Below are 24,144 nucleotides of genomic sequence, written 5' to 3' on the forward strand. Positions count from 1 at the left end.
TGGTTAATTTCATTAATTTAAAAGTTTATTTCTTCATTCTGCCATATATAAAATTATATAAGGAAAAAAATGTGAAAAGGAGTGCTAGGATTGAGTACAATATGAGGGTTTACAGTAAAAATTAATGTTTATGTAATGTCTTAGACCATTATCTTTTACCTTGGACCCCATTAAAGTGTTACATTTACTCAATGGTTCTAAATTTCGTAAAGAATGCCAATGTTTCTGTCTATTATATTTAAGTTATATGCATTATATTTTTCTTTTATTCTTTAATTATACAAGTAATACATGCTGATTGTAAAAAATTCTTGCAATCTGTAAGTAAGACACACAGGTATAATCTTTCGCCCCCCAATCAGTCTCTTTTCCAAAGTACATGTTTTTTTTCCTAAAAAGTTATAAGCATTTTTGAGCAAAGATCTGTGATGTGATTTGTGGAGAATTTTTTTCCAAAAGTCACCTATTATATTTTCATGCCTTAGCACAATTTTCAATTGCTCAAAAACATGTTGATATTACTTGCTTCTATTTACGTCTCATTTACTTTTCTATAAATAGATATAACTTTTCAATAATGTAGTCAATTCCCCAACTTTTATGTCCTTCTTCAAAAGCATCAACCTTCTCCAGACAATGAATATTGCACACTGAACCTGAAACAAAAAGAAAGTGTGACAAGTTAAAACTTTATGAAGAATGCAACCAGTTCTAAAAACATATCAGATGGTTTTTAAAAGAGTGTGTACTGAAGATCTTTTCTTTCTTTTTAATGAACATGGGGAAATAAATATTAAGGGGAAATTTTCTGCACTCTGAATTGTTATTATCACTTATAACTCCTAAGAGCTAAAATAAACATACCATCTCCGTAGAAGAATTCAGATGTCTTTAACATAAGCATACCATTTAGCTAAAAAGTCCTATTACAGAGATGGGTTCCTTTTTTGGATATAATAGTCTCCAATTAACTGGCTTCTGACTTTTAAATTTTATATACTTCTAGATATTAATAGTTTGCTAATAGCTCAAAACAGTTAACTGTTGACTTTATTTCAAAAGTTACAGCACATGTCTGTAACTTACCAAACAATGTTCTAATTTCAGCATCTGGAACGTAAAATGGTGGACCTAAGTAAAAGAGAAACATGGTGAAGAATAAATGCTAATAGATCTCATTGTAAAGAAAAATAAATTCTCGGGGCCCACTTCTCGGCTTATTTCCAATGACCTTGGTATACACATTCCATACATAACTCAATTATCCAAATAGGTGAGGATGTGACAGGTTCTTCTGCTGCTTCTTTTGCACATCTGATACCAAAGACTGGCTTACTGAGGGGACTGGTAATGTTAGCTGCCCATCTCCAGCTTACATGAGATGGCTGAGTCAGCTGGAACTTGGGAACAGGAAAATCAGAGTGGAGTTCATGAACAAATTTCCTTGGGGCTTCCTGCTTCCAGGGTAGAGATTTTCTACCACTCCTGCACTTACCCTCAATCTACAAACTCTGCCCACTTTTCTGTGGGCCATTTACTTTAGAAGAAATAGCTTCTGCCCCTTCCTAGAAGGGAATTCTTAGCCTCCACCCCAGACAAGGCCTGTTCTATCTTCTTCCTACAGGCCCTTCCTTAGGCCTACTGTTCAGGAAGGGAACTTACATCACATTCACAGAGCTGACATCCTGTTACTTATTTTCTATTTCCATCTGATTGTCCCAGACTTAATTATGGACACTAGGTCTCATCTTTTAATGAGTTTTTAAGATCTGACTTATTCAAACAGAAAAAAATAACACTAACACAAAGCACTTTTTTAAAAAGGCTCAATTAAAAATCAAATAGGGTATTTTTACAAATTAAAAGTGTATGTACTTCGTTTTCACTTCTTCCTGAAAAGCCATGACTTAAAGATCAGGCTTTGCAACAAAAAGAATAAAATACCTAGGAATAAACCTACGTAAGGAGACAAAAGACCTGTATGCAGAAAACTATAAGACACTGATGAAAGAAATTAAAGATGATACAAATAGATGGAGAGATATACCATGTTCTTTGATCGGAAGAATCAACATTGTGAAAATGACTCTACTACCCAAAGCAATCTACAGATTCAATGCAATCCCTATCAAACTACCGCTGGCATTTTTCACAGAACTAGAACAAACAATTTCACAATTTGTATGGAAACACAAAAGACCCCAAATAGCCAAAACAATCTTGAGGAAGAAAAACGGAGCTGGAGGAATCAGGCTCCCTGACTTCAGACTATACTACAAAGCTACAGTAATCAAGACAATATGGTACTGGCACAAAAACAGAAATATAGATCAATGGAACAGGATAGAAAGCCCAGAGATAAACCCAGGCCCATATGGTCACATTAATTTTGATAAAGGAGGCAAGAATATACAATGGAGAAAAGACAGCCTCTTCAATAAGTGGTGCGGGGAAAACTGGACAGCTACATGTAAAAGAATGAAATTAGAACACTCCCTAACACCATACACAAGAATAAACTCAAAATGGATTAAAGACCTAAATGTAAGGCCAAACACCTAAATGTAAGGCCAAACACTATAAAACTCTTAGAGGAAAACACTAGGCAGAACACTCTATGACATAAATCACAGCAAGATCCTTTTTGATCCACCTCCTAGAGAAATGGAAATAAAAACAAAAATCAACAAATGGGACCTAATGAAACTTAAAAGCTTTTGCACAGGAAAGGAAACCATAAACAAGATGAAAAGACAACCCTCAGAATGGGAGAAAATATTTGCAAATGAAGCAACTGACAAAGGATTAATCTCCAAAATTTACAAGCAGCTCAGGCAGCTCAATATCAAAAAAACAAACAACCCAATCCAACAGTGGGCAGAAGACCTAAGTAGATATTTCTCCAAAGAAGACATACAGATTGCCAACGAACACATGAAATAATGCTCCACATCATTAATCATTAGAGAAATGCAAATCAAAACCACAATGAGGGGCTTCCCTGGTGGCGCAGTGGTTGAGAGTCTGCCTGCCGATGTAAGGGACACGGGTTTGTGCCCCAGTCCGGGAAGATCCCACGTGCCACGGAGTGGCTGTGCCCGTGAGCCATGGCCGCTGAGCCTGCGCGTCCGGAGCCTGTGCTCCGCAACAGGACAGGCCACAATAGTGAGGCCCACGTACAGCAAAAAAAAAAACCACAATGAGATATCATCTCACACCAGTCAGAATGAATGGCCATCATCAAAAAATCTACAAACAATAAATGCTGGAGAGGGTGTGGAGAAAAGGGAACCTTCTTGCACTGTTGGTGGGAATGTAAATTGATACAGCCACTATGGAGAACAGTATGGAGGTTCCTAATAAAACTAAAAATAGAACTACCATACGACCCAGCAATCCTACTACTGGGCATATACCCTGAGAAAACCATAATTCAAAAAGAGTCATGTACCACAATGTCCACTGCAGCTCTATTTACAATACCAGGACATGGAAGCAACCTAAGTGTCCATCGACAGATGAATGGTTAAAGAAGATGTGGCACATATATACAATGGAATATTACTCAGCCATAAAAAGGAATGAAATTGAGTTATTTGTAGTGAGATGGATGGACCTAGAGACTGTCATACAGAGTGAAGTAAGTCAGAAAGAGAAAAACAAATACCGTGTGCTAACACATATATATGGAATCTAAAAAAAAATGGTTCTGAAGAACCTAGGGGCAGGACAGGAATAAAGACGCAGACATAGAGAATGGACTTGAGGACACAGCGACGGGGAAAGGTAAGCTGGGACAAGGTGAGAGAGTGGCATGGACACATATACAGTACCAAACGTAAAATAGACAGCTAGTGGGAAGCAGCCGCATAGCACAGGGAGATCAGGTCAGTGCTCTGTGACCACCTAGAGGGGTGAGATAGGGAGGGTGGGAGGGAGACGCAAGAGGGAGGAGATATGGGGATATATGTATAGGTATAGCTGATTCACTTTGTTATAAAGCAGAAACTAACACGCCATTGTAAAGCAATTATACTCCAATAAAGATGTTAAAAGAAAAAAGGTCAGGCTTTAATGTTCAAACACATTTAAATGAATCCAGAAGAAAACATCCCTTCTACACGTTCAAAACAAATACAGTTATATTTTAAATGCAATAAATTATAAAGTTCCAGAAATTAAAAACAGCAATAGTTTAGAGATTTTCCTGCACACCCCTACCTCCCCACGTCCACGTCTCACCCCATCCTCCTATGAGGATGTATTTGTAGGCGTCAGCCCAATACATCCCATCCCCACCACCATGGATGACACAGACTGCGTGTGTATCAGCAGTATGCCTCACAGGAGAAAATAATGCTATCCAAGTCATAGAGTTAAATCACGAAACAAGGCAACTGGAAAAAAGAACAAGAAACTTTACCTGCATGTTTAGTTGGATCGTAAGAAAAAACAGACAAGAGGTACTGAAACCCAGTTCTTGTTAGGGACAACATTATATCTGCATAGCTGAAAAGAACATTGAAAGGCATGTGTTACATTTCTTTACAAAGAACGAGAGGCAGGGAGGGAAGCCAGCTTTTCCTTTCATCTCTATTACTGAGTTTAACTCTCCTAAAAAATCACATGAAGTAGATTCTCATTCTAAAAAGCTATAAATGGGCTCAGCAAATGACGTTACCTGCCTAAGCTGGGAAATAGCGAAGGATGGGAATCCAAAGGAGGTCTGGCTCTGGAGCCCATCAGACCAGAAGATGTCAAATTAAGCAGAACAGAGGCTCCTTCCAACGTGATGTGGTCCCCGGAGGCCCATCAGCTTTGAACGTATATTTCCCGAAGCACTGCCAGCTTTGGGGCAGTGGTTCCTAGACCAGGCTGGTATCAAGATTACCTGGGCACCTGCTGGGAGAAGAGATGCTCGAGCTTCATTCATCCCAAGACTGAGTCAGTAGGTTTGCTGTGGGGCCTGGGATGCTGCAGCTTAACAAATATTCTGGATGACGGGGTCATCAGCGGGGGCACGGGTAAGAGGTACAAAACACAGTCCCTTTCCTCTCTTTAGTTGGAGAGAGATAAGACTAATAAACAAGCCAAAATTCAAGGTACTATGACATTACAGTTCTGCACGGGTGGCATAAACCCTGAGTGCTACGGCAACTATCCTTTGGAGTAGGTGTCCTGAGGAGCAGGTGATGCCACTTCCCAGCCGTGTCTGATGGGTTCAGAGTGGGGACCTGCCCTAACAGGGCCCATCAGCAGACAGACCAGGAGCCAGACCTGGGTCTGGTACAGAATGACAAGTTGGACCAATCAGATGACTCCACTGGGAAACTGAGTTAAGAGATCCAAAGAGGAGCTGCTAGTTCGCTGTGGTCATTGGACCAAACGCTGGAGTTTCTGTGCTGGGTGGAGGCTGGAGCAGAGGAAGCTGAGTGCTGAGGCAGGAGGGCAGAGGAGGCATGCACAGGGAGGTAAGAGGCCATGAGAAACAGACAGACAGACAGAGGTGGACGAGCTGCACAGCTCTGAGTGAGGAGCCTTGGCTCTTTCCATGGGGCCCGGCTGTGCTGCCATCCCTGTCCGGAGCCCTGGGAGAAATCAGGGAGGCTGTCCTGCATGGGGGTTAGGAGTACGGACTCTGCAAGGTCCCTGAGCTCAAAGTCCAGCCCCTCCACTTACGGGCTATGTAAGCTTGACAAAGTCTTAACCTCTCTGTGCCTCAGTTTTCTCATCTGTAAAATGGGGATAAAACTAGTAACCAACTCACAGGTGGTTGTGAGAATTCCATGAGTGCACACACATAAAGTGCTTAGAACACTGCCTGGTACGTGGTAAATGCTCGGGTCGGTAGCTTATTCCGTTAGCATCCTCAACATAAACTCCCTTAAAACTTGAGCTGGCTTGGGCTGGTCACTCTTCCTTGCAAGTGAAAGAATCAGACCTAAGCAAACTTCTGAGCAGAAACCTTTACTTTTTAACTTTAGATTCTTCTTCTTAAGAAAGGAGGGACTTGCTGTCCCCATGAAGTGATCGGTCAGACAGGTTTGGCAGGGTTTCAGAGGACTCACAGGCATCCTTCCTCTTGGAATGCGGACTTTCTCTGTCCACCAGCCTCAAAAATTCAGAAAAATGAGAGGTATGATTGATGGTAGGCAAGAAACCTGAGAGTCACAGCAGAAACCACATCCGTTCTCGCCCATATGTAATCTCAGCAGGGCTGGGAAAAAGTACTAAGTACTGTAAATGCTAAGATAAAGTCATTTATCTTCCTAATGGCTCAAAATAAGCAGTTATTCCGGAAACAAAGGCCAAGGCATTCTTGGGGCTGTGACAAGACACACACACACACACACACACACACACACACACACACACACACACACACACACACACACACACACACACACACACACACACACACACATGCCTGGAAGGGGAGGAAAGAGAAGAGGGGGACCAGGAAGACAGAGTCTGTGACCAAACTAGAACTAGATTCTCCAAGAGCTCTGGAGGGGCCTCATGACTCTTTCTTACCATGAACTAAACAGTTCAGAGGCCACTTAGATGGCCTTTATTTCTAGGAGAGAGGAGGCAGTGGTGGCTGGTGGGAAACAGTATATTTTCCTTGCTTTGAGTCAGGTTTGTTTTCACTCATTTACTCAAAAAATATTTATTAAGCTCCTACTATGTGCTAAAATTTTATATACATATATTTATATTTATTATTATGCCAGATGATATCATTATCTATAAAAATTAAGCCAGATGGTGGAGAAATAACTGAACACAAGGTGCACGGTCTATAGAGTGAGCTTTGTGATTTCGGGTTTGCTCCCCACTGCCTTGGGGATCTGAGTGACGCAACCAAAGCCTGCAGAGAGACTAACCTCGAGGAAGAGGGTAGACAACCTTAGGAAGCGGGGAACACCTACGATCTTAGAGACTCAGCAGAACTGAGTTTAGTGTATAAATGTGGTGTTTTATGGAGACGCAGAAGTCACAGGTGGTACTTTTGAGTTGATGACGGACACTGATGTCACAGGGAAATGCCGAGCAGACACTGGATATGGGATGTGGGTGTTTAGGAGAAAGAACAGAGCTGGAAATACAGAAACAGCAAGGGCCAATACCATGCGCGACTTGTTCAGTTATTTCCCCAACATCATGTGTATTTAGACATAGTAGGAACTTAATGTGTATTTGTTGAATACCAGAACGAAAGTAATAGGAGAACTGAAGCAATCTTTGAAGGAGCAAGTACAGGAGAGAGGACAGCACAGCCGTGCTGAGGATGGTCCCTCCGGGAATGATGACTTCTAGGCATGTGAGGAAGGTGAGGGTCCCAGAGAAGAGAGAAAGGAGGAAGGTGTCAGAAAGAAAAGGGAAAAAGGGGTGTGAATTATCACCAGAGGAAAATATATATTAAGAGGATGTGGAACTTCCCTGGTGATGCAGTGGTTAAGAATCCGCCTGCCAATGCAGGGGACATGGGTTCGAGCCCTGGTGCGGGAAGATCCCACATGCCATGGAGCAACTAAGCCCGTGTACCACAACTACTGAGCCTGAGCTCTAGAGCCCGTGCACCATAACAAGAGAAGCCACCGCAAGGAGAAGCCCGCGCACCACCACAAAGAGTAGCCCCCGCTCGCCACAACTAGAGAAAGCCCTTGTGCAGCAACGAAGACCCAGTGCAGCCAAAAATAAATAAAATTAAATCTTTTAAAAAAAAAAAGAGGATGTGGCAATGTCTAATTAAAATAAGATTAGGTTTGGCAACAAGCCTTACTCACCACACAATTCTTTTTTTTTTTGGCCCGCGTGCAGCATGCGGGATCCTAGTTCCCCAACCAGGTATTGAACCCCCTGCGCCCCCTGCCACGGAAGCTCGGAGTCTTAACCAGTTTGGGACTGCCAGGGAAGTCCCAAACAATTCATTTTTAAAAAGAGAAATTTCCTTTTGCTGATATGTTGAGTCTGCCTCCATACAACGAAGTAATTCAGTATTTATGTGTTACACCCAAGTAAGGCTGTGAATGATATTTGGGTTGGAAAGTACACAGGAGGGGTCACATTTTACTCAGTATACTTTTGCATATTTTAATTTTATTTTCTAATAAGACCAGGTACAAAAGAATGGTCACCCAAAATATCTAGACCAAAAGCTCTAATACAATAGCAGCTAATATTTAAGCAGTCATTTAGGGTCAACACGGCACTTGTTACACGTGTTATTTCTTTCCATTCCCACAACAACCGTGTGAGGGGGCCTAGTCATGGGCGTGACTTTAAAGCCAAAGTCCTTGGGTTTTAATCTCAATTCTGTCACGTACTTGCTGCCGCACTTTGGACAAGTAACTTAACCTCTTTGACCTTAGTTTCCTCATCTGTAAAATGGGAATAATGATAGCATAATACCTCACAGGGTTGCTTGGCGGATAAATTGTGTTGTTTCACATAAGGTATTTTAAGAAAGCCTGGCACATGGCAAGGAGTGAACAAGTATTACCTGGTACTCTCAGTGGAGGTGGTGAGGGTGGTATTAGTAGGAAAATTACAGTTTTGCAGAGGAGTAAACTAAAGTGTAGAGAAGTTGAATTCTTTGACCAGGGCAATACAGCTTAGAAGTGACAGAGCCACAAGCCTTGCACCCACGTTCCCGTGGCCAAATCCTATACTTTTTAGACCAAGATGCTATTGGATATAGGTCTTCTAATTCCAAATACAATAAGCTATTTCAAACTAGCAGAAGTCTAGTAATCTTCTGGAAACCAGAAAAAGTACAATATAGCAAATTAAGGAGGCTAAAAAAGGGGGAAAAAACAACATAATTAAAGGAGCCAAATCACTAACCGTTTGCGATCACCTGGATTAATAGCGACTAATGCTCCTCTATCCCAAATTCTGTCAAATTTGCCAATATTTGCTCTACCAGAAAGAAAAAGATAAAAAAATTTATGTAAGAAAAATAAAATCTTTAACAACATAGTGTTCCCCATGGCACATGTCAGAACCTCACCAGCTGTTAAGGAACTGGGATCTCACATCTGCTTTTCCTCAGAGTCTCTAGGGATATGCTGGTGTGTGTGTGTGTGTGTGTGTGTGTGTGTGTGTGTGTGTGTGTGTGTGTGTGTGTGTGTGTGTGTGTGTATGTATGTAGCTGTCCATCTCCTCCTAGATCTAGGAGCTGGTGGCAGCAGCTTGGACTTGGGGGCACAAAGGAGGAACAAGGGACAGTTTGAGACAACCCTCCTCCCAGCCCCTGGAACAGGTATCAGGGACTTTTAGGAGATGAGCTCTCACCTCCGTCCACACCCTGAAATGCATTTCTGTTACAGACACAGGTGTGAAGTGGAAGACACTTTCTTGCTCTCCCCTCTTTTTCCCTACCTTCCTAGGGTCCTAATAATTTTTCCAGAGCCTAGCAGCTACCCAAGGGCAAAGATATCAAGTGTGCAGACATACAGGCTGCAGTTAAAAATAACTGCAGAACAGAGACTCAAATCAGTGCTTCATGGGTGCTACGCAAGGGAATGGGAGTGATAAAAAGACCCTCAGCCCACCCCAGCATTGCCTAGCAAACACTCGAGGTTTTAAAAGTGCAGAGGTAGACATCAGTCCTACCTGGGAAGATCAAAAAGACTGCAACAGTACAATGAGATGTTCCCTGAAGAACTCTGCAATGAAAAAGTCAAGAAAAAAAAATTCTACTTAATTAGGAGGTACTTGAATGGTCAAGGGAAAAAAAAGAGGGGCAAAGCAGCACATGGGTGGTAGAGAAAGAATGTGTAATTAAACATAAAGAACATAATTTCACGGCAAACAATTTTTTTAGACATCTTACTTTAAATTTTTATTTTTGGGGGACTTCCCTGGTGGTCCAGTGGCTAAGACTCCGCGCTCCCAGAGCAGGGGGCCTGGGTTCAATCCCTGGTCAGGGAACTAGATCCCACATGCCGCAACTAAGAGTTCATGTGCTGCAACTAAAGATCCTGCATGCCGCAACTAAGACCCAACGCAGCCAAATAAATAAATAACATATTTTTAAAAAACACTAATCTATAAAAAATATAAATTTTTTTTTAAATTTTGAAATAAATATGGACCATGCTGCAGAGAATTTATAGAATAAAGAAAAACCCTGCATGCCACCCTTTGAACACAGTGATTTTAATCATTTTGGTGAATTCCTCTCTATCTTTCCCCCCTCACTTCCTGCACCTTGCAACCTATGCAAATATTTTTTTAACTGAAAATAAAACACAATTTTACTGAAAATAATTTTTAATGGGACTTTTTAAAATTAAAAACCTATATAGGGTTCTTTTGGATCAACCCAAAAAGGAAAATCGATTGGTTAATCCTGAAGATCAGTTAACTGTTACTCATTTTGGGGCTTGTTATATTTTAGCAATGTTTACTTTAGCAAAATCCTAATATTTTGACCCCCTAATGACAAGTATACACATCAATCAATTACCAGGCAGACTGAGAGAGAAAGGACAGACATTTTAAAAGTTACTCATGAAGGGCTTCCCTGGTGGCGCAGTGGTTGAGAGTCCGCCTGCCGATGCAGGGGACACGGGTTCGTGCCCCGGTCTGGGAAGATCCCACATGCCGCAGAGCGGCTGGGCCCGTGAGCCATGGCCACTGAGCCTGCGCGTCCGGAGCCTGTGCTCCGCAACGGGAGAGGCCACAACAGTGAGAGGCCCGCGTACCGCAAAAAAAAAAAAAAAAAGTTACTCCTGAAAAGTGCAGTTGTATTGACTCCCCAGTGTCCTCTCTTTCATTCACTGACTGATGAGCATTTATTTCCTGAGCACCTTGTAGACAGGACTAGCCCAAGTTCTAGATACTGCAGTGAATTTGACAGTCTCTGACCCCAGTGAGGACAGCCTGGTGGAGCAGAGAGGTGCGGGAACAAAGAACCATCACGGTACAGAATGGGCTGTACTGTTCTGGTTGTGTGCCCAGGACTGTGGGAACAGAGCAGACAGAGCAGGGAACTCACTGCCCGAGCACCAGGAAAGGCGGAACAAAAGGTGGCGGAAGAACTGGCTGGATGCATCTGCTGACATCACGGGTGTGGGAGGTGAGAAGTCTGGGAGGTGGGGGGAGGAGCAGGGTAGGAGATGTACTTCAGGATGTGAAAATGTTGGATTTTATTCTGAAATAAGGTGCAACAGAGGTGGGCGGGTCTTTGAAGACCAGTCTGGAAGCACAGTGGGGGTCAGCCCTGAGAGGAAGGGGTCTGGAGGCAGGGAAACAGCCCGTGAATCTTAACCTTGGCTGCAGACTGGAATCCCCCAGGAGCTTTAAATAGACCTGATGCCAGGCCCCATCTCTAGAGGTTCTGACTGAATTAGCTGGAGGCAAGGCCTTGGCACTAGGAATTTTAAAAGATCCACAGATAATTTCAAATGTGCCACCAGGGCTGAGAACCACTTCCTCCAAGGAGTCTGGAAGAGGACTAGCCTCTCCGGACTGAGCAAACAGCAATTCTTAGATGATCTCAGAATGGAGTGGGAGGAAGCTGTAAAATAAAGTCCTCTCAAGTTTCCTAATGACCTGAGCAATTAATTTCAATATTTAGAAAAGAGAGTGCTTTGCGAGAGACCGAATGTACAGACGGATGGTGGCCAGACCACATCTGGTAAGAGCTTGGACCCATAACCTCTGCACCAACTAGCCAGGGAAGCCTAACCACAGCCTTGCAGGACGTGGTCAATGACTGCCAGCCTCCCTGATTTTTACGCCTCCCCTCCACCCCTACGCCTCTCTTCTAGCTCAAAATCAAATACGCTTCCCAAACCAATCACGAGGGATGCCACTTCTAGTTAGCCAACAGCGCCAGAAGCCTTCGCATTTTTCTCTAGAAAGCTCTCCTACCCCCCTGCCAGGCTTTGAGCCTCTGACAAATTCAATTGGCGACTCCCTCTGAATTGACAGCCTCTGCTTGTTCTCATTTGGGTGGTCTCTGTTTATTTCCACATTACTACCCCAAGCTAGCGAAGCAGTTCCACTGGATCATTCTGGTCACAGGAGAAGGACAACTCCCAGATCTATCATTTCCAGCCCAAATGCTTGGCGCATGCTTCAGAGACGTTTGCCAGTTATCCCTTCATCACGCCACAGGTCTTTTAAACTCACCTCCAGAACAAAACTCATTTTCTCTGCTCTTCAACTTGCTTCTTCTTTATTCTCTGCTATCCAACCAGTCATCTGAGCTGGAAATGTGAACTCACCACCCCCTGGATTCCCACTCAATTAATCACTAAATCCTCCCAGTTTGACACTCTAAACATCATTTTAATCTATCTGTTCCTCTAAGTGCCCCGTCGCTCTCCTGGTGCAGCCCTTCAGGATCTCTTTCCTGGACCACTGCTCACAACCTCCTATCTGGTCTCTTTGCCAGGAGGCTACTGCCCTTCCCTTGAGGCCACAAGGGTGGTCGGTCACAAAAGAAAAGCTGGCTGTGTCACGTTCAGGTACCAGCTTTACAGGACATCTGGACTGGATGACCTGACTCTCTGCCTGTCCTAGCCCTATCTGTCACCACACTTCAGGAAGCTCCCCCAGGCTGGGTTAGGAAACATTCCTCTCTGTTCCCTTAATACCCCGTGTCATTACACTTCGCTCCATGTATGACAAACAGCCTCCTCTGTTTCTCTTCTGTCCTAAGGTAAGCGATTCTTTAGGGCAGGGACTGTGTTTTCATCTCTTCAGTGTCTTATGCAGGGTGTGGCACAAGACAGGTTCTCAGAAACACCTGTTTATAAATTAAAAATCAAACAAACCCAAACCAAAATCACGACAAATAAGCTTTGACCTTGGCTTTTATATATATTTGTTCACACCTAGCTACTGTCTATCTTTTTATGCTCCTTACACTGTATAATATCCAGGTGAATCTGGTGATAAAGTGGGGTCATCTGACACTTGTATAGTATCCTCACTTACTCATGTTGAGAAAAACCTTCTTCTGGGGGTATGGAAATAACTATTTACCAAAATCAAAACACACCTTGAATACTTTGGCTCCAGGAATTTCCATAATTTGTTCTTCTGAGTAAGAAAGATTCTGCTCCGTAAAAAATTCCCGTATCCCAAGTTCACTGATTTCCACACCAACTACACTGTGTCCTCGGTCTGCAAACCTGCATAAAATCATATAATTACACTTAAATTTTTATTTCAAATACAGTACTAAGTAAAAGGATATGTACCAATAAGCATACATTTTCCTTAATTTTAAGGGATTTATTTGAATTCAGACTCACAACGTTTCACAGAACATGTAGATACACAGAAAGTGGATCTATATGTTCTCAAACCTTATGCTATGCGGAATTCTGAAAAAATGATTTATATGACCTTAGGAAAAATTTAACAGTTTGGAAAATTATACCTTAACATGTTGATTTACTACAAATGGATTTGACTGGAAGAGTTTCTGATTTAAAAGCATCCTATGAATTAGATATGCTTTTCAAGTTCTCTAAATCAGCTCTGTCCATTAAAACTTTCAGTGATGATGGAAAAATCTATACCTGTGTTGTCCAATCCAGCAGCCACTAACCACATAGGCTATTGAGCCCTGAGACGGGGCTCGTGTGACTTAGTTTAAACAGCCACATGGGGCTGGTAGATACCGTACTGGAGCACTCGGCTCTAGAACATTATCATCCATTTCTATAATAATCTTATAATTTCCACTTACACTAAACCCTATCCAAAAATTTATTTGATTACCATACGCAAAAGCTTACCAGTATTTTTCTGGTAAGGTTTATAATTACAGAATTCAGTCTTGGGATCTTAGACTTCAAAGAAAACAGCACTAGTGGCACAAATACCCAGGTACAGTATTGATTTTATGTTACATTAAATAAACACATAAGTCAGTTATGCAACATATGCTTTTTTTTTTTTTTGCGGTACGCGGGCCTCTCACTGCCGTGGCATCTCCCATTGCGGAGCACAGGCTCCAGACGCGCGGGCTCAGCAGCCATGGCTCACGGGCCCAGCCGCCCTGCGGCATGTGGGATCTTCCCAGACCGGGGCACGAACCCATGTCTCCTGCATCGGCAGGTGGACTCTCAACCACTGCTCCATCAGGGAAGCCCAACATATGCATTTTTAAAAATCACACACCATGCAAAATCATGCAGTAAAAATCATGAGGCTTATGGGGAAAATGGGGGTTGGAGTACACATTAAACAGCTTTGTCCTAATGGAGTATATTCAGCCATAAACAATTGAAATCTTGCCATTTATGACAACATGGATGGACTCTGAGGGCATTATGCTAAGTGAAATGAGTCAGAAACAGACAAACAGCTTCTAATCTCACTTATATGTGGAATCAAAAGAAAACAAAAACCAGAAACAGGCTCATAGATACAGAGACCAGATTGGCAGTTGCCAGAGGCTGGGGGTGAGCAATGGGTGAAATGGGTGAAGGAAGTCAAAAGGTACAAATTTTCAGTTATAAAATAAATAGGTCATGGGGATGTAATGTACAACACGGTAACTATAGTTAGTAGCATTGTATTGCATATTTGAAAGTTGCTAAGAGAGTAGATTTTAAAAGTTCTTATCACGCACAACACTATGTAGTTCTGTAACTATGTATTGATTAACTAGATTTATTAGGGTGATCATTTCACAATATATGTATATACAAATATCAAATCATACCGTACACCTAAAACTAACATAATGTTGTATGTCAATTATACCTTAATTTCTAAAAAGGTTTTTTTTTTTTTTTTTTTAAGAAAAAGCTGCTGCACATTTGCCATAACTCATCTCTGTGAATCAGGATTTTCTCAGTAATATGTAATTAAACAGTCTTTAGAAATAAAATGGATTAAATAGTACTTAAGAAGAAAAAACTTAGTGCCACATTAAAAAGAAAAAAGACAAGAACCTAATAGACATGGTGGCACAGTTTTACATGTTAAATGGTTACAAAATATATAAATACTACAACATGGCACTCTACCTTGAGAGAGACCTGAAGTTTACTTGTAGACTTGTAGGCGTTGGAAGGGCTGCAGCTTTCAAGTTATTGTAAAGTAACGGAAGGGGGATTATTGGCAGCCGTGGAAAGTTCCAACACTGGCTGTGGATGGGAGCAAGTGGCTCACAGCACACCGAGGTGAACTGAGGTATCGGGGAGATAGTTGAGGTTTGTGCATGGGTGCATTTTGTCTATTTGTACACGGTTTAGTAGAGCTGGGTGTTTCACCTCATGTTTCTTGCAGACAAAATTACATATAAGCAGATGTGAAATTCAAACCATGCTCAAATTGTTCCTTAATGTATTAGTGGAGTTAGAATGCAATTAGCATTTTCAAAACAATTGAATAATAGCAGAACTGATGGTACCTATTCCCTACACAAGAGGACACACTTTCAAAAATGTGGTCAGAACATGAACTGTTTATAGTTCTAAAACATACATATTAATAACTTGTCTTTCACATTTCCTGGGAAATTTGTAAGTTAACATACATGGAATATTTTTTTTTATTCTCCATACATTTTTTGAAGTTATAAAATATAAACAAAAAAGTTACCCAAACCAGCTGCATGGATTTTTACTTCTACTCAATATATGGAAAAATGAACCATAGCCTACTATAGACTGGCATAGGCTGGATTCTACTGGAATATATTGTCCTAAAAGAAACCCAAAACCTAAGGAAATGTCTTCAACATTTTATGTTAATGCTTTTGGGCTTCAGCTCATAGTTTATCTATTCACATCTGATATCTGTATAGACCTTAATATACAAATTTGTTACCTAAGTGAAAAATCCTCTAATATAATAACTTTTATACAATTACAGTAGCTTAGTTCTGGCATTTTTATTACAAAGGACTTTAGACCCTAAATCTTCAACAATCACATTTAATTGGCTGTTTCATAATACCATTTTCTAACCTTGTATCAAAGCCTCTGCTAGAACTAGATTGTTATCACTTATGACACAGCAAAATGACAATCTGCTCATAGAGTTAATGTTTTTCTTGCAGGTAGTTTGCAAAGTAATTCTTTCTTCTGCTTCAGTGAGTTGGTTAGGATATAATGTTCTCAATTTCGTGGCCACCCAAGAATCTTAAGCCACAGCAGCCACTCACAAATGCTCTCAGCTACAAGTTGAGGGAGCAGGGGGCTGGCTGCAAAAATGCCACCATCCCCGCTCAGAAATCCACTCCCAATGCACACATGTTCTGTAGTTTGCCCACCTGTATTTATGTAGGGCAGAGAGCATTTTTAAGTTACTATATTTTTCATTTACTAATCATTTTCATATATTTTATTTTTCTTTCCTGCTTGACGATCAAAGTTCTCAACGTTCAAGCTTATACAAGCTTATGTCTTGGCATGTACGATAGCCTCCGTACATTATCATTACAACAAATTCTGTATAGGAAACGATTGCCAGGTTTGTGACTTTACGGTAACCCATAGTGACAGTGGCTTGTGAATTAAAATGAATTCTCACAAGAGAGAATTACTCACAAGAAATACTTTCTTTATCACTGATTTTATTAGCAATGATTCATGAAAACAAAACCTCCTATGTGCTCGTAGAGGGGCGGGAGAATTGAGCTGAACTGTGGACTATACACGGTTTTGCCAAAAAGCTGTAATTCATTTTGAGCTTTTCTGTCCACCTCTATTTAAAATACCTAAAATTAACTTAGTTACATTCCAAAACCACCTACAAAAACTAAACCACCACAAAGATGAAGGAAATTTAAGAGGGAAGGCTGGTCCCATCCTTTGCCTCCCCCACCACTTTGGTTGTAGACTAATTCTTTTGCTTAGAAACTCAATACAGAAAGACTAGTTCTCCCCTCTGTTTCTGCACTGTCTTCCTGTTTGAGAGTATTACCTCTATGAACCCATCAGTATTAGTCTACTAAAAATATAGAATCCCTGTGCATTTCCTGAGAATGGAATTTTTTAAACTTATATCCTATTATTCACCCAAAGTGTTTATCATCAAGACAAGAAAGTACGTTCATGCTTATCTGTTCATACCATTTCATCTCAACTGCTTTTCCACAAAGAGGAAAAAATACCCTCAGTTCTTTCGCGCCTTTAAGAAAAGTATCCAAATGCTTCTTTAATAGCCTGGGGAGAAAAAAAAAATTGTTTGTTTTAATTAGCCCAAGACACAGAGGAAAGGACTACAATTTTACAATGCTAAGTACATTTCATGTATTACCTCACTTAATATTTCCCAACAACTTTATGAAGTAGGTAACATTATTCATTAAAATCTCCAGTTTATACATGAAGAAACAGGAAGGTTAAGCAACTTGCTCAGTCAGGTAACTGGCAAGCAGTTAATGTGACTCAAACCTGGGGCTTTCTTGATTAGTAATTAAATATAAAAAATTAATTTTTCCTTGTTTGATATGTTTTGAAAATGTATACGTGTGTGTGTGTGTCTTCTAAGGCCAGCTACATGACAGAGATAACTCATACAATGGTTCTAGGATGATACCCCAACTATTACTTAGTGTGCAAATGTAATAATAATAATGATGTCCCCTGGGCAGTCAGGGTGGCTGCCTGGAAGAAGGAACATCTGTCACGACCACTTTACTCAGCACTGACCCATCTTTATTGCTGCTGCTTCAAAGCCCACTACTACTACTACTATTACATTGCTTAGCATTCAGCTCACTGATTAATTTCTCTCAACTTCTCTTTTTCTACCATATAGATAATACTTTAACATTTGAACACATGCTATTGGAAAGCAAAGTCAGAACACCACCACTTTTCAGCATAAAGAGATGCCAGCATTAATATAACCTGAGCATCTGCGTATGTATAAACATGTATGCCCAACAAATAAATGTTATAGGGGATTAAAAAAAAGACATATTTCATAAATCTAAGATGTCATCAACTGTAAGTCACACCATTACTTATACTCCATGAGAAGAAATATCACTACCAATTCACCTATGACATGCCACAGATGCATCCTGATTTCAGAGATGCTCCAATGTGAACATCTAAAAATGTGCATCTTAAAATCAAATAATGGATATCTATATTATTATTTCTATTTCCAAAGTCAGTTTCTGATAGAGCATTTCTGTTATAGACCAACATTTGATATAAAGAAACGTAAACATTTCTTACTGATGTCCTCGTTCTTGGTGAAATGCAATTTTGTGATTCACCCACTTCTCTTGCCATTCTTCCAGAGTTAGCACTCGGTTTTTCTGTACCTCAGTGTTGGGGTACTCTTCAGCATCAAGTACTGCTCTTGTATTAGCCATGGTTTTGTAGATAGCTTTGACTCAGAAACAAATGTCTCCAATGCCTAAGTGGAAAATGTTTGCAAGGTTGTCACTTAAGTGCATTTCAATTCTATTGATGAATGAAGAAAAAACCTATTATTCTCAGCAGTACGGCTTTTATTTTATTTATTTATTTATTTATTTATTTATTTATGGCTGTGTTTGTTCTTCGTTGCTGTGCGCGGGCTTTCTCTAGTTGCAGCGAGCGGGGGCTACTCTTCGTTGCGGTGCACGGGCTTCTCACTGCAGTGGCTTCTCTTGTTGCGGAGCACGGGCTCTAGGCGCGCGGGCTTCAGTAGTTGTGGCTCGCGGGTCCTAGAGCGCAGGCTCAGTAGTTGTGGCACATGGGCTTAGTTGCTCCGCGGCATGTGGGATCTTCCAGATCAGGGCTTGAACCCGTGTCCCCTGCATTGGCAGGCGGATTCTTAACCACTGTGCCACCAGGGAAGTCCCAGCAGTATGGCTTATTTAAAAATATTTCAATATTCACGGAAAAGCTATACAAAAAATTACTTTTCAGTGAATCTGATGGTAGAGGCATATCTCATAATACACATTAGGAAAGATCTTTAAATAAATTGAATTACATCTTAGAGTAAAAGAATTTAAGTTTAAAAAAAAGAGACAGGGCAAAAAAAAAAAAACAGGCATTATAACTTTTGTAAGCTTAGAATCTTTCCTAGCATCTCACTCTTCAATTTTTAAAATTTCCTTTAATGTTTACTTCTTATTTTTTTAATCAATGTTATAATGCACACAATTCAGAGTTCAACAGAGCTATGAAAGCAGCAGTCCCCATTTCCAATGAGACAAACATCTTTAACTCTTTTAGCTGAATCTTGAAATATAACTCAAAATATAACTCAAATAGCATGCTTATTTCATATCTTCTTAATTTTTTATTTCTAGGAAGCATCTAGAAAAATAAGCATTTAGTCCTCTTTCAACTTCCCAACACACACACACCACCTTCTCATTTTTCCTATCCTTTCCATATAGATATAGCATATTCGTGATTAAACATTTCAAGTTCACATTATTAGGACTAGGTAAATACTATTCACAGGTAAGCCATATAGAATTCTATGATTACTTTTCCTTTCCTGTACAACTTTTTATTCTGTAGTTAATAACTATCTGGCTTTTTCATTTATAAAATTACAATATATTTATTACTAATTCAACTCTAAGTTCTCCCAATCTCCTGTCAATACACTCTCAATCTCTTCGCTTATCAGATATCCCATCAATGTCATCTCAGAGAATAGCCTTCTGACCTGGATGCTGTCTTCTCCTGGCACACAGTTAGCCTTCTGCGATCTTTATCTACCACCATCCTGGAGCCTTCCTTCTTATCTTTTGATGAATCTCCTGTTTCCTCTATTGGCTATTTTCCTTTTCTTTGGTTACCACCCTTATATTGGTAAAATACAACCTTTGGCAGCTTTCTGAGAAAGAGTGCATGGGAGAAAAGGCTTTTGGCAATTTTGCATGTAGAAAATGTCTCCACACTATTTATTCCCCATCCTCGATGTATAGTTTTGCTGGGTAAGAATTCTTAGTTAGAAAACATTTTCTCTCACAATTCTGAAGAAATCATTCCCTTGTCATCTAGCTTGTAGCGTTACTGCTTAAATTCGAAGACATTTGGATCTTGATATTTTCCATGTGGCCAATATTTTTCTCTCTCTCAAAGCTTTTCTTTGCCCCTTAGTTTTTGCAATTTCGTAATTCTATGCCTTACCCTGGGTCTGCTTTCATCCATCTGGCTGACTTCTTTTAATCTGGAAGCTCATATCCTTCAATTATGGAAAAATTCTTGAATTATTCAGATGATGATTTTGGTCCTTTTTTTCTATTTCTCTTTCTCGGACCCCTTTTTATGGTTGTAGAAGCTCTTGACCCAATGCTCTAAATTTCTCATATTTTTTTCTATTTTCCAACTCTTCATCGTTTTGTCCTATTTTCTGACAGCCCACCTTATTTTTATCTTTCTACCTTGCTATTTAGTTTTTCTTTTCTGCTCTCAAGTCTTTAATTCTCAAGAGCTCCTTTTTGTTTCTGATGTTCTCTTTTCATTTTATTTTGTTGTTACTTCATGTATAGAATGTATATAATATTTTCTCTTATTTACCTGCATGGTCTGTTACTGAGTCATTTTTTTCTGTTGGTTTTGTTTTCTATCTTTCAAACTAGTGACTGTCCTCAAATTCCTAGCAATTCTTATTATCTACTCACATTTAAGAGTAAATACCAAAAAGCTGATTATAAGTTTAAGTTTGTGGATGGGGCTTATTGTCTGTAAGCTTCTCTGTAGGATAATATGAATAAATATTATTTGGAAACTTAGATGTCATTATCTTTATTCTCTTTGGACTCATCAGACTTTCCATAGATGGACTTCCCAATTCCTGTTGAAAGTTTGAGTCCTTGGGACTATGGTTCTATACTCACACGAGAAAAGGATAAAAGTGGGAAAGGGCCCCAGCATTCAGTTTGCCTGTGTTCAATTAATCCCCATATTTTCAGTATGGTACTCCCACCCCCAACTGTGAACTGTATCTTCCCAGTCCAAAGACTGTACCCTCTCCAGGGAATAACCCCCCCAAAGTCTGCTGGTGTGGTGAAGAAGAGATACTTGGTTGCAGGGAATTGGGAAAGGGATCTGCGGACTTAGCCTTTTAGGAACCAGAATTTCAAGCAATCCTCCTAATTTCAACCATACCCTTCCATCTCCCTGAGGTACCTGGTGCCGCTAATTCCTGAGCATTGGGGGATTCTATAATGCAAATAGGATTGCTCATTGGTTTTCCCCATTGCTGGTTTAGAATTTAGCTTTCTTCAGTCTGCAAAATCCTTTATCACTCGTCCATCTGCTTTCTAGTTTCAAATTTTTATTGCTTTTATCTTTTCTTCTGTCTTCCCTTTATGTCTTTAAAAATCCTACTGTTGTTTTGGTGGAGTTTCAGGAGGAAGCAAAAGTAGATGCACAGATTCAATATCCCATCTCTACCCTACAAGTTTGCATTTTCAAATAATTTTCTTATAGCTTTTTTTTTTGGTATGGGAAAATGCACACAAAGGCGTTGACCTAAAGAAAAACACACAACATAAGAGTTGTGAGTTTCAATTTTATTCGGGGACCTTACTGAGGATGATAGCCTGGGAGAGAGCCTTTCAGATACCTCTGAGGAACTGCTCCAAATATATATGTTCCACATGTATAAGATTTTTTTTTTTTTGACTAGGAAAAACATGTAGTCTAGCATACATTTTGGTAAAAGATTACTTTTTGCTTTGTTTTGTTGTTGTTTTTTTGTGTTTTTTTTTTTGCGGTACGCGGGCCTCTCACTGTTGTGGCCTCTCCTGTTGCGGAGCAACAGGCTCCGGACGCGCAGGCTCAGCGGCCATGGCTCACGGACCTAGCCGCTCCGTGGCATGTGGGATCTTCCCGGACCGGGGCACGAACCCGTGTCCCCTGCATCGGCAGGCGGACTCTCAACCACTACGCCACCAGGGAAGTCCAAAAGATTACTTTTAATCACAAAGAACAGATACCTCAAGTGAATGATTTTAGTGATTTCTATGTACAAGAAGATGCAAGAATCTGGGGCCATTGAAATTCTCCCTGAGGCATGCTATCTAGGGGCCATTTATACAAAACCCAGAATGCCTCACCCTTATTTTCCCTCCTGAAGTCCTAAATCGCCTGGGGTACATCACCCTCTGCAGGGAGTTGTGTTTTAACCCTTAGTATAACTGGTTGATGAGCAACATTCTTTGTTCCTTTTTTTTCCCCCTTTTACAAAGGGAACTGAGGAAAAAGGACATGTGAACATAACTGCAAATCTACCTGAAGGTATGAGGAAAATGTCTGTCCTTTCAACGTGAAATTTGTCATGTGAGGACGATACAACACAATAGCTGTAACATATCCTTTGAGTCATTAGTGAAACTAATTTAGTTTGGATTACACTAGCAGGCTATTCTTGGTGGAGTTAATTTAATGATTCATCCATGAATCATTATTCATGGAAAAGCAGTTATTCAAGGAAAAGTTCCCTTTATGGCAAAACTTGGCTTCAGTGTGCTTAGGATTTAAGGAGAAGGCACCTCTCTGGGAATTGGGAACACAAATTCACTTCCCAGCAAACTTTTGTTAACAAATGGCTTTTGCAAGGCCCTGATGATGTCAAGAGGTGATGCTCAGGGTTTTCTGAGAGGTCAGAGGGAAGTATCTGATGTATTGGGTACAGAAAAGCAAAAGAAAGTTGCAGTTTTCCCATTTCCACATTCAGCCAGAAACTTTGGAACCTGAACTTGAGCCTTCATAAACAGTTCTCTACTTAAAACAAAAGGGAAGCATAATTTTATCACTAAGCCAGGGCAGCCTGGAATTCTTCAACTCTACCCCTCTCACACAAACTTGAAATATAACTTAACATCATGAATATAACTTAATCACTTCTTAGGTGTTCTCATAGCTTCTCAACCTGTACTTAACTTGTCCACATCCTTTTCTGGGGAAATAAAAAGTTTCTTTCTACAAGCAAGATACAAGTGCAAAATTATAAGAATCAGAAAAGGCAAATTTCACAATCATTCTTACCCATACACAGAAATAGCAGATGTGCTAGTTTGGTCGCCCAAGTTCTCCTTGGGTGGACTCCCAAGACTGGTTTCCTCCTCACCTTTTCAAAAAGCATGTTTCTGCTTTAGATTTATTTTAAAATTTTGGTAAATTGAAGAATAACTTCCCTAAAGTGCACAAATTTTAAGAGTATGGCTCAGTGAATTTTTATACATGCATACAACCTATGCAATTACCATGGAGCAAGACAATATTTACAGCACCCCAGTTCCCCTCACTGTCCCGGCAAGTACTTCTCTTTTCTTAAAATCAACAATACCCGACAATGCTTTGGGGTCACTTTAACCATGGACTCAGAAAGATCATTCACTACCTGATCTCGTTATTCCCCGTTCCCACTCGGCTCCCTGAGCCCATTTCAGGGCGCGGATGGCTGGGACGCCCCGTTCCGGAATCCGATCACACACTCACACCTAGCAAACGTCCCATTGGTCATCGCACCCTCTCTGCACCCGGCGGAGCCTACCTTGTGCGCTGTCCGTCGCCTGCTGCTGGTTCTGGCGCTGCCGCGGGCCTCACCGGCTGAGTCCCTAAGCCCCAGGCTCAGCCCTGCTATTGGACCCGCCCCCGGACCCGCCCCTCCCGTGGCGCACAGACCCCGCCCCCCTCCCCACGCTCCCCGGCTTGCTCAGCGGCGGAAATGGCCAGGGCGGGGCGAGTAGCGCGGCGAAGGCGAAGGCGGGGACCCTACTCCTCCCTCTTCCCGCCGGCTCCTCCCACCCCGGGTCACGTCGTGACAGGGGCGGAAGCAGCGGCGGCGGCGGCCGAGCGGGGGCTGCGGCTCGCTGCCCGGATCCTGCAGTCTCGTGCGCTCGGCGCGCGGCTTCGGAGAGGCGCCCGCAGCTCTGGGCGGCGCGCGAGGTCTCGCCTGCGCTCTGAGGTGGGGGGCACGCGGCTCCGGGGGCGGGCGTGAGGGCGGCGGTGGATTTCGGGTGACAGCTCTGCACAAAGCAGCTTGGCCGGGGTGCACGCTCTCCTGCCCCTGTGCAGCGCTCCTTGCCCGGGTGGGAGGCGGACCGGTGCCCTCGGGGCTATACCTCCTTCCCCGGATTGGTAGGGGGTGAGAGGTGGGGATCCCAGCCTGAGAAAGGGGGAATTCCCGGGCTGGGGTGTTGCAGCGACCGGGTTCCCCGGTTCATCGCGGTGCTGCGGGTTT

The 24,144-nt window shown here is 41.5% G+C and overlaps 2 protein-coding genes across 3 annotated transcripts in view; one reads left to right on the forward strand and one right to left on the reverse strand.

Moving 5' to 3' along the window:
- Positions 1-4: 4 nt before the first annotated feature.
- On the reverse strand, positions 5-23,525 carry TPMT (thiopurine S-methyltransferase). The gene is made up of 9 exons (XM_082663627.1): positions 23,455-23,525; positions 18,177-18,360; positions 17,058-17,150; positions 13,022-13,154; positions 9,622-9,674; positions 8,851-8,925; positions 4,424-4,509; positions 1,087-1,131; positions 5-656 (listed from the first exon to the last, which is right to left on the reverse strand). The coding sequence occupies exons 2-9, from the start codon at positions 18,314-18,316 to the stop codon at positions 544-546; spliced, it is 738 nt and encodes a 245-aa protein (XP_082519753.1). The 5' UTR covers positions 18,317-18,360; positions 23,455-23,525; the 3' UTR covers positions 5-543.
- Positions 23,526-23,734: 209 nt separating this feature from the next.
- The window catches only part of KDM1B (lysine demethylase 1B), a 54,228-nt gene continuing 53,818 nt past the window's right edge, over positions 23,735-24,144 (forward strand). For both annotated transcript variants that reach the window (XM_082663397.1, XM_082663398.1), the window contains exon 1: positions 23,735-23,868. The gene's annotated coding sequence lies outside the window, so the exon portion shown is untranslated. The remainder of the gene's footprint in view (positions 23,869-24,144) is intronic.

The sequence above is a fragment of the Grampus griseus genome, assembly GCF_964374135.1.
Source record: "Grampus griseus genome assembly, chromosome: 10".
Taxonomy (NCBI): Eukaryota; Metazoa; Chordata; class Mammalia; order Artiodactyla; family Delphinidae; genus Grampus; species Grampus griseus.